Source organism: Lipotes vexillifer, unplaced genomic scaffold, assembly GCF_000442215.2.
Source record: "Lipotes vexillifer unplaced genomic scaffold, Lipotes_vexillifer_v1.1 scaffold195, whole genome shotgun sequence".
NCBI classification, from domain to species: Eukaryota; Metazoa; Chordata; class Mammalia; order Artiodactyla; family Lipotidae; genus Lipotes; species Lipotes vexillifer.
Window position 1 is genome coordinate 2,160,927 of NW_006799532.1, and position 11,131 is coordinate 2,172,057.

General features: G+C 42.8%; 1 protein-coding gene across 1 annotated transcript in view; it reads right to left on the bottom strand.

Annotated features, from left to right (window-relative positions):
- Positions 1 to 9,863, bottom strand: part of DCC (DCC netrin 1 receptor) — a 1,189,680-nt gene extending 1,179,817 nt beyond the window's left edge. Inside the window, 1 exon segment of the mRNA XM_007471661.1 lies at positions 9,773 to 9,863. Coding sequence (XP_007471723.1) covers positions 9,773 to 9,863 — 91 coding nt within the window.
- Positions 9,864 to 11,131: the final 1,268 nt, after the last annotated feature.

The window sequence follows — 11,131 nt, forward strand, 5'->3', positions numbered from 1 at the left end:
GGTCTGGGAAGATCCCACATGCCGCGGAGCGGCTGGGCCCGTGAGCCATGGCCGCTGAGCCTGTGCGTCCGGAGCTGTGCTCCGCAACGGGAGAGGCAAAAAACCCCCCAAAACTCCATATCCTCATTCTTGCCAAACGTGAGCTTGGTTTAAACATGATCGACAACTTTTTACAGTGCTTTCTTTTTGTTTTTGTTTTGTTTTGGTCAATCAATCTATGGATACAAGGATGAAAGAATTGGCTCTGTCGCCCCATCTGGCTAGCATTAATATATTAATGATATAATGCATAAACATGGTAGTTGGTATTTTTCAGAGTCTACCCTGCTTAGTTTGTGCTTCTTCTCTTAATGAGTACTTTGTTCTGCCTTGTAACCCATTTAGCTATGTCTGTGCCTGTCACCTTCTCTCAGTGATAAACTCCTGGAGGGCAGAGACACATTTAAGCCTTTCATTTAATTCTTGGTAACCCATAGTAAATGTTTAGTAACTATTATCTTGAATAGAAGTCTTAATCTTATTTGATCCTTATAATACCTCAATGATTTTGTCAGGCATTGATAGTCCTACCTGAAAAGTGAGGACTTAAAATTTGAGAGACAAAATGTGTGTCCATGAATGACTGTACAATAAGGTAAACGGCTATGCTAAATCTGTATTTCCTAATATATGACTTGGGAGAGCTTACTTAGAAGAGCACATTAAATTTGGGGCACTTGATTACCAGAAAGATATAAACAAACTAGAGGGAGTTCAGGTAAGAAAAATAAACATGATTAAGCTTCTGGAGAGGTATGAAGAAAGATTAAATGAACTAAATATTTACAGTCTGGTTAAGTGAGGACTCAGGGGGGAGGCAAGAATGATTTCTGGCTAAAATTATCTAACAGGCTTCAGCACAGAAGACACAGAATGCCACTGAGGAGGGCAAACAGGAACCAGGAGCTGGGTGATAGGAGTGACAGGAGGAATATTTAGAACAGGACTATCTAAGATGAATTTTAAGAGGAAAGTTTAACAGCAAGAACTGATACGCTGCTGAAAAGTTTCAAGGGAAACAGTGAACAAACCATCCCTGGAGACATCTCAAACCAGAAAGGAAAATAACTAGAAATTGTCCTGCAGGGAACAGCTCTGCCCAGACATTAGACATGAAAAGGAAAGCTTTGCAGATTTTCTCTCTAATTTACATTCTTCTGGGATCCCAAGAGGCTGAGCAAAGATGTGGAAACAATGGATTGAGGACTCCGGGCGTGAGGGGTTTGCTTAAATGTCTCAGCCTTGGCTCACATCTCTAATGAGTCGGCACAGAGGCAACACCCCAGAGAAGCCACTGCTAGCATATCCAAGGCTTTATTCCATCCAGGGCCCTTCATTAGTCTGTCCCGTGGGAGGGGTGAAACAATTAGGAACACCCCGCCAAAACTGGGACGTGTGCGTATGCCCTTGTGCAAGCATGGGTTTTGTTTGAAACCCACAGTCATATATGTAACAATGATCCTGGGCCTATGTACTTTACCATATTGGAAACATACCCAAGTTCAAATGCCAGATTAGGATTTTAACTCATACTTGGTATCCAGCATTATAATTCTGTGATTTAGTCATCTTTGAGTTCTGTCATATTCAGGGGATTTATAAGGTTCCTCAAATTAAGCCTGGCACCTCTGGATCCAGCTTCCCTGTAAGTGACATGCTGCATAGACATAATAAATAGGATAAAGCAGGATACTGACATGGCAAGAGTTACTCTAGGTAATCAACAATCCTACAGTGACTAAGGATCTCTCTTCCAGTCTAAAATAAGTGTTCATTCTGGAAAGCTGTTTAGGGAAAGTCTGGGCTAAAGTAAGCATGATACAGTATCAGGCAACAACCTCCTAAAAGTTAGATGACCAACCGCATCTAAACCTAAAAGCAAAAGTTGCTTAGTAGGAAAGACAGAATAACTAACAGTAATAGTATTGATGCCACAAAGCAAATGGCTGCTCAGTTGGAAAAACAGAATCATAGAACTACCTTGCTGAAACCACAAATGGCCAATAAATTTATGGGAGAAAAATGTTCAACCTTATTAGCAATCAGGGAAATGCAAATTAAAACCACAGTGAGATGCTAATCCATATCCAGCAGATGAGGGCAAATTAAACATATGACAATACCAAGTACTGGTGGAGACATGGAACAAAGAAGATTGTCCTATGCTCCAGGTGGGATTTTCAATGCAAAGTTCAAGGTAACTTGTCCTTGTCCCCTAAAAGTAAAGATGCCCTTTCTATGACTCAGCAACTCCATCCCTAGACATGCACTCTAGACATGGTGGCAAATTTGTTCCACAGAACATGGATAAGAATGTTCATAGCAGTATTATTGGCAATAGCAAAATACTGACTTCCCAGAAGTTCAGCAATGGTAGATTGATTAAGTGTGGTTAATTAATATCATGGAATATTATACAGCAGAGAAAGTGACTGAAGTGCTGCCATATGCATTCTCACAGATGAACCTCAAATATTTAATGTTTAGCAAAATTACATACCAGAGAAGAATACACACATTATATTTATTTTATATGGTCAAGTACAGGCAAAGCAAAATCATATGTTAAAGATTCAAACATATGTAGCAAAACTATAAAAAGGCAAGGGACTAATTAATACAAAATTAAGAAAACTGCGGGTGGGTACCTGGGTTATTTGTTTCATTAAAATTATTACTGTGATCAACGTTATTATTATTAATGATACCCAACACTATATATAGTACGCTCATAACTTAAATAAATCATATAATGTTGAAAACAGTAATATAACTAGAAGTTGTCTAGTCCACACCCTCATTTAACAAGGAAAAACATCAAGAAAAATGGCATCCAAAGTAATAGCAGATTTCAGAAATGCTACAAACCCCTTAGTGAAAACCAATTAGCTAGTGAGGGACTCAGGACTTGATTTAGAATCTCCTCTTTTACTTTAGAGACATCTCAACAAAACACAGTCACCTATTTCTCAGAAAATCAGAAGTAGAAAAGAGAAAAACTTCTTTGAAGAAGTCTTATGACAGGGGGAGCTTCCAGCTGGATACGAACAAGTAGATAAATCGCATTCTACAAATCAGTAATAAAATTCTTAGGAAAACAAAGCAATAGTCTGTGGCCATTTAATGGGAAACAAACAGTCCTCCATGAGGCAATATCTTCAGAAATCATCCCTATAAGATCAGATAATATGATAAGTGAGCCACAGTAATGCCTGGGGCTTCTTAAGGACAGGTTAAATTATGTTCTACATACTTAAAATGCAGCTAAGGGAGTGGATAAACATTTTTAAAGGCTTAAAAAATGAGTAAAATCAGGAAATATTGGTGTTTAACAAGAAACTTCAGTACTAAGAAACCTGACTAGAGTAAATAACATTTATATTAACCATTTAATTCGTTTATTCTCTTATAAAAATGTTAAAGCCAATTTAAGAACATTTAAGATACCAGAGTAATGTTGGTATTGATAAGCTCTCTTATCAGGTCAAGGTACACTAACGAGTTGGTACTTTCATTAGACTGTATCATAAAGATTCAGATAATTCAGTGGAACATTTTTGTCCCAGGTGTGCCCAAAAGTAGCCTTCTAGCAAGAACTAGTCTTTAACGGAGGAGCAAAAGACAAGAGCAAAATCTCCAAATTGCAATGCGTACCCGTTAAATCGCTCAGAATAATCACAGGTGGTATAAAGGGCCTTCCTCTCTTGAAACCGCGAAATGGCTGAACAAGCAAGAAGTCAGAGAATTTGGATGTGTGAAATTAAGCTAAAGTACCTCACAAAAATAAGAAGTAGGTTATAGGCACTGGGCTCACAGACCTTAGGAAAGAAGATAAATTTCCTCACCCAGGTCATGTCATAACAATAAACTTTAAAAATATGATCAATAAATATGGAATGATTTGTATGTTTTCTGGTTGAACTATTCCCCCAAGAAATGAAAGCTGTGAATAATATGGTTGTTTCAAACTATTTACAAAAAAGCAACACGTACTAGTATAACCACTGGCAAATCACCATCAATAATGAAAAAGAAGAAATATATTCTATCATACACATTATTATGTATTTCTAAACTATACCATCGATAAGGTCAGGCATTTCTAAACCACCAAAAAAAAAAAATTACTGAACAGTTGAGTTAAAGAGGTCTGGTTTTTTTAACCTCAGGCTAAAATGTGTCAAAGAACTTTAAAACACTATAGTAATTTTGATCATCAATGAGCCAACCTAGATTTCTGTGTGTTAGCCCAGCACTAAAGCAGAGAAATAGAAGGAATCAACCGTCTACTGAAGGAGGGAGCAAATTGTGGAATACTAAGAGGCACTGTAATTTACCTTCGTGCTACAATTATAAAGGTGTGTAATAGTCTGCATTTTATTTTTTGCTGTTACCCACTTGGCATGTGTAACATGTCATTTTATCTTGCACGTTTCAATTGGCCTACAGGGAAAATAATCTGGACTGTTCATCTTTTTTTTTTTTTTAATTGACAAGTTTAACATTTGCTTTACTTGAGGTCCTGTTTTGAAGGAAAATATCTTAAATGCTTTGGGGTCAGTGCCATGCTACTGATTTTATAATACCCATCAAGAAGTGCTTTGATCTCTGAAAAGTAGTAACTTTGAAGAAAATTAAAGTTCTATTATTCCAAGCAGGTAACACCCTCCTGGAAAAAAAGCAGCATGCTGAGGTTGGCATAATCTACCCTCCCCTGGTGGTCATTTCTACCTCCCATTAATGCTCTATGAGCTCTGAAATTTCAATGATACTGGCTGAGAGGCCACTAGTTAGTCTCCTATAGTAAGAGTACCACTTAGCTGTCTTTAGAATATACAGGTAGTTTAACTTCCCAAAAAAGAAACACTCATGAAAATTTAAAAATTTGTTTTTAAGGCAAATCTCCATGACCTTGCAAAGTGTAGTACAGCATGTTAAATGCAGTGCCTGTGGATCAGGACCTTGGAATCACAGCGAGAAAGGTTTTCCTGGGTTGTATGAAGGGCGGCAATGTTGATGCTATACAGTTTAGAGATTAGAGCTATAATTCCGTAGAGATAGGCTGGAGAGAAGCAAGCAGGCTGCAGAACAGTTCATTGGGCATCATGTTGATATTTAATTCAGTGTGTTTCAATCAAGACTTAGTGAGATCCCAGGCTACAATTCATTAGGGTATAACTGTTGTGACAATTCACGAAACTCTTCAATCCTCCTCTTGAGTGTCATAATAAAGAAACAGAGAAAAGAGAAGATTCCACGTTTATGTTTTATGAATTGTAAATGAGCATAGTATTTATCACTCCACTTCAGGGATTACGGCATGTTTCCAGAACCAAGTGACTTTTTATCTTCAGTTAATTAATCAAGGAATCCTTGGCAGGCTCATGTCATTATTCCTTTTACTCAGGCAAAACAAAGGTTTCCCGAAATTTGCGTATACAGTTCATGTAAGAGATTATCATATGAGGTAGGTTACTCCATCAAAAATTGATCATTTGAGCTAGTAGCTGTGTAACAAATACCAAAATACAGCAATGTGTTCCTACGTCAGTGCAAGTTTCTGAGCGCAATACAGGCCATATCTTTGGAAAGTGGGAAGATCCACAGCCAGGTCAGAAGAGCTCACTCACCAGTGAAATAGCACACTGGCTTCCAGAAGCATCTTTATGTATTTAGCACTAGCTCAATTTCCCGCCCCCCCCCGAAGTCATACATTTGGGGAGGTGGCACGGAGGGTGAAAATGCTCTCTTCCTTGTATATGATTGGCTTTTAATATAAGAAAATGCCAGAAACAACTGCATCCTTTCCTCATAGAATTACTTTGTTTGGCAGAAGTATGAGGAAAAAGAAATTTCACAAGCAAAGTTTCAGATGGCAAATTTTCCAAAGAAAAAGTAAGAATATTTGCTTTAAATTGTAATCTCGGGGCCCAGTTTTCCATGGAAAGAAATATTCTGTTCAGAAATTCAGCACTACCTACATACATGCAGCATCACCTAAAGATAAACAGTGTTTTCGTTGAGAAGTTAAGATTGAAAATAGAGCTTGTTTCCAAAGGAGAAAGATAGTACTAGATGACCCCACTACATACAGCAGGAAACACTCTAGGAGCAAATCATATGCATTTGAGAATTTCAAACTACTGAACGAAAGAAGAAATGTAAGCCAGAGAGGAAGAAATCTTTCCTCTCATAAAAGATGCTTTTGAGGATAACCAGAGTGCCAGAGTTCCCTTGGAAGATGCAGTGTCATCCTTTCCCTCTCCAGAAACAAGTAAAAATATCCCCTTCCACCTAAAAATCACCTCCTCAAATCTCATCAAGCTCCCCATTGGCTGAGAAAATCGTACTACAGCCTGTAAATATCCTGTACTCCGGGAGAAACTTCCAGCAGGGCTCATTGAAGAATTTGGACAGGATTAAAGCTCTTCCTCTTCAATGAAAACAATAAGGAAGTTTGCTGAAAGGTTAACTTGCCCAAGAATAAATGTAAGTCATACACATTGGGAAGTTATAAATCTCTCCCCAGGAAAAAAAAAAAAAGCCTATCAGCAGCTCAAGCCAGCCCAGCTCTTAAGAACATTAAAGCAAATGCACTAAGCCTAATATATGCACATATAACACATGTGGTGGCTGTTTCACATGCTTCATAACTCAGAGGGCAAGGCTGCTGTGTGGGAAATGGATGCTGTGACAGGTCCCTGGTGATTTATACCGCAGCACTCACAGAGGAGTGGACAGCTGGGCTGCCCAGGCACCCTCAGGTCCTGCCATGCTCCACTCAACAGCAAAGCCAGATCTGGGGCGTCTGATCTGCTTTGGTTGCGGGGGATGAGAAAGATGTGGATAGGGGACGTAGTAAGCTTCATCTCACCATGTCCTGACGACATAAACGCGCACTGATGTTTTTAATCGAATGTAATCCAAACATATATATGAAGAATTAATTAAAATTAACATGTATACTTGCGATTGCATTCATTACCACCGAAAATTTTCATCTCTTCTGAGATGCCAGGACTCTACTTAGTGCCTTTGCTTGGGGCTCAAGTCAAATATATAAGAAGACAGAATCTTACAAAAAGCCAACTAGAAAGCCACTAGCCTCCTCCTCCAACATCACTTCCCTATCCTATGCCAACACTGTCCAGGGATGCCCTTTGTTATGTCCTAATGATTTCACAAAAATCTACAGCAGTTTCAGACTTTATCTAGGAAGTGGGAAAATAGCCAGTGCTAGTGTACTTGTCTCCATAATCCTTTGTCACCAATCAACAAAGTCTCTAAAAACACCCTCCTGAATGGGAATTTCACTGCCGGTAAACTAGACACTTGGCCTTATTAAGGGCACCTCCTACTGGTCCTTTCATAGAGTGAACTGTGCTTTCCTCATCATCAATTCCCTGCCATGTCCCTGAAGAGGGGAAATTGCTACTGGAGAAAGGAGAAACAGATTAAGGAGCAAAGATCAGAGTGATCTGAATTAGCAATATCTCAAAACTGCACCATCCACTTTCCTGGGACCTGCGCAAACTACATCACATCTGCAAATAACACAAATGGATTTAGAAGTACAGAGGAGCCTAAAGATTGAGACCCACAAGCCTATCCCCAGGCATTTCCCTTGTATATGTATCTTTCTGTCTGCCTTTTCAATCATAGACTTGTCCATTGAAGAGTTAATTAAAATAAAGTAATATATGGTCCTAACTTTCTAGACAAGAAACTTAAATAAGTGGGAAGGGGGATAATTAATTAATTTAGATATTAGTAAAACATATATAAATCCATCTCCATTCATTTATCCCCACCCTTTGCCAAAGACAGTTGGGAAAAGGCTTTAAAATATTTTAGTGTAACTGGCAAAATGTCCTTGTCCATTTCTGCACACCTTCCTTGTCTAATGCGATATTTTCAGCCCACGGATTTCAGGCCTGGCTCCATAGACTTTCTACCCAGCGAGGATGCCCCTCTGAACTTCCGCTCTCTCCTCCTTGGCCTTCTACCAAACTGCCCGAGAGCACAGGTCAATCTGTGCAGAAGGAGGGTGCTCCTGGCTGCAGCATCTAGTGACTGAGGGTAGCAGGAGGAAATTTTAAAGACACCTTTCGAGACTGCTTTACTGCAGGGATAGTCCCCCGCCCACCTTTTGGGAGTAATTGCTGAGGACAAAGCTCCGGGGGAGAGCGGAGCCCAGGGAGGAGACCAGCCTGGGAGGGAGGCAGGGAGCACGAGCTGCTGGGGGAGCGAATGCTGATACGCGTGCACCGCGCCGGAACACACACACACACACACACACACACACACACACACACACACATCTTGCTGGCTTGTGCTCGCTCGCTCTGTGAGGCCAAAGGAAGGCGAAGGGCCGGGTCGCCGTGGATGCGCAGATGCGCAGATCCCTGCTCCTGTTCGGCCACGTCAAAATTTAGGGAGCCTCGCGCTTGAGTGTCTGAATCCCTTAGCCACTGGAGAGGCACATTCCCCGCTGGTGCTCGCAACCCTGGACCGTGCAGCAGCTACAGCAGCAACAAGAAAGCCGGAGCTTCAGGCTCCCGAGAGGCTGGGGGCTTGGACACGGTTTACATTCTGTTCCCTGTTAATTTCCAAGCCACATGTTGGGGTGCTCCCACCCAACGCCTGGCCCCTGCCAGAGGCCCCTTTTCTCTGGGATTTGGGGAAAGGTCATTTCCGAAGGGATCTGAATGCTCAGCCAGTTGCTCTCCCCTTCTTCCCCGCCGGGCCCACTCCCTATACCCTAGTGTCCATCTACACTTGTGGTGAGGCCGGCAAAACCAGTAGACTGTTATAATGAACCACTTTGCTTTTTTTTAAATTATTATTATTCTTTTGGCCGTCGAAACCTCCAGCTCCATATTCGCAGACTGCCGCAGCCCTGAGCATCCCTCTGATCCCTCTTTTTCCTGCTCAAACCCAATCCAGTACCCAAACAGTTTTGCCATTTTTAATTAGGAACTGCGCTTGCCAAGTACCAGGGCCAGGGGGCTGGTTCCCCAGAATAGCAATCATTTGGAGTTTGGAAGTGTCCTGGAGAGATCTGGAGACTTAGCTTGAGAGCTACATTCACCGTTAAAAAATAAAACAAAACACGCCTCCTTCCTCCTGGCAACTCTGCAGCCTCCTTCGGCACCATCGTCCCCTCCTCCAAAGTACCAAAACACATTAGTGTCCCTTTCTCCAATTCTCAACCAGCAAGTCTAAAAATCCAAACCAGAGATGCGTCGTATACAAACGACTCAGTCCCACCATCTACATTCCGCACAGACTCCCTCAAAGACCCCCTGGAAGACCTCCTCCACTTGGCCCTGTTGCCCCAATTCCCCTCCTCCGTAGCTTTCCGAGGCTTTAAGGATCCAACCCAGTTCCTTTCAAGACGTCCCCATCACCTGCTTCCTCCCTGCCCCAGCCCGCCAGCTCTCCAAACCAATGCAAGTATTTGCAAAAGCAAAGATGTGAGAAGCACCAGATTTGTTAAAAAGCCAAGGGGCGCCCCTTTCCCCAGCTGCCAACATCCTCCACCCCCAGGGAAAAAAAGTCTTCCCATCTTTTATCATCGGTGAGGAAATGGGGGACAGAGGGAGCTCCGAACATCTTGCCCTTTCTCCCTCTACCCCAATTCTACTACTCGCCAAAGGAAATGAGGAGAAGGAAAGGGGTGTGTTGCGGGGGGCCGGCGGGTGCGAAGAGAAGAAAGGAAAGAACCTCTTACCGGTGACTTGGAGATGTGCGCTGAGCAGGGTAGCTCCGAAGAGTACAAAAGCCAGCTTGGGTACCCAAACACATCCAAGACTATTCTCCATATTTCAGCCAACACCTTCGGGGCCGGGGGTCCTGGGCAGCCGCAACACTCACACACATGCACTCACACACGCATGCACACATGCACACACACGCGCCGAGCCCCTTCGGCTTCCTCCTCGTCCACTTCCTCCACCTTTCTCCACCTCCCCTGCGCCTCTTCTGCCTCCGAAGCCTTCTTCCTCGTCCACTGACAGAATCAGCAGCAAAAAGAGGCAGCAAAAAGTTCCATTCGGTCCAAGAGATCTCGAGCCCCGGTAAAACCTCGGAAAACTAACTCAAGGAAAGAGGGAACAAGAGGAGGGCAACCAGCTCACCACGGGGCTTGCGAAACAGCAATAAACAGACTACCCAGGAGAGACCAAGACGAGACAGAAAGCAATCCTGTGGCTGGGCTGTGCATCCAAAGATTGACGCTGGGTAAAGTTGAAGAGAGAAATCCGTGCGCAAAACCTGGGGATGCTGTTTGCTTTTCCTCCAAGAGCCGAGGGGGACCTGGGGAGGAGAGGCAGGGCGCTGCGGGGTGGAGCGCGCTCACTTGTTACTGGGGTGTCCGCCAGTGGTGCGTGAGCTGGGAGTTGCAGCCGTACTATCCATTGATCCGGAGAAGTGGAGGGCCGGAAGGGAAAATGTGGAGACCGGAGGGAAACGAACAGGATCAGGCCAAGATTCCACGGGAAAGGGGGTGGGGGCAGAGAGATGCCGGCGAAGGAAAAAAAGAGCGGTCGGGGAAGGCTTCCAAGCAGCTGCATTCGCCTGGTCTACATATCAATGAGCAGGGATGCCCTCTGTGGGCAAAGCGTGGGAAGTCACTTTTGTCAATGGATCTGGCAAATACTGTAAGTGTCTGGGGGGTTTGCTGCTATTTCTTTTGACACTCAATCTTAGGGAATTTATTTTTGATTGTAAAATTGAGGCGGGTATTTAGGCTGGGTCAGATGGGCAGGGTGCTTCCTTCCTTCTCTGCCTCCAGCATTACTGAATTTTTCATCTGGAAAGAATCACTTAAGCCAACTCCTTCTAGGACAGGTGGGAAACCGAGGTCCAGAAACACAAGGGACAAGTACCAGACTGCTATTTCCTGACATAACAGCCAGGGTCCTCTTTTTGTAGGATGTCTTATTGCACCTGTGTTCTCTCTTCTCTAGACAGGATTCAGTGCTTTATTCAACCAATTTTAAAGCATTTACCATGCTCCAGGTACCCTGTTAGCTTCCAGGAAATATAAATGTGACGTTTAATAAGACTCAGATTCTGTCCTCCAGGGGCT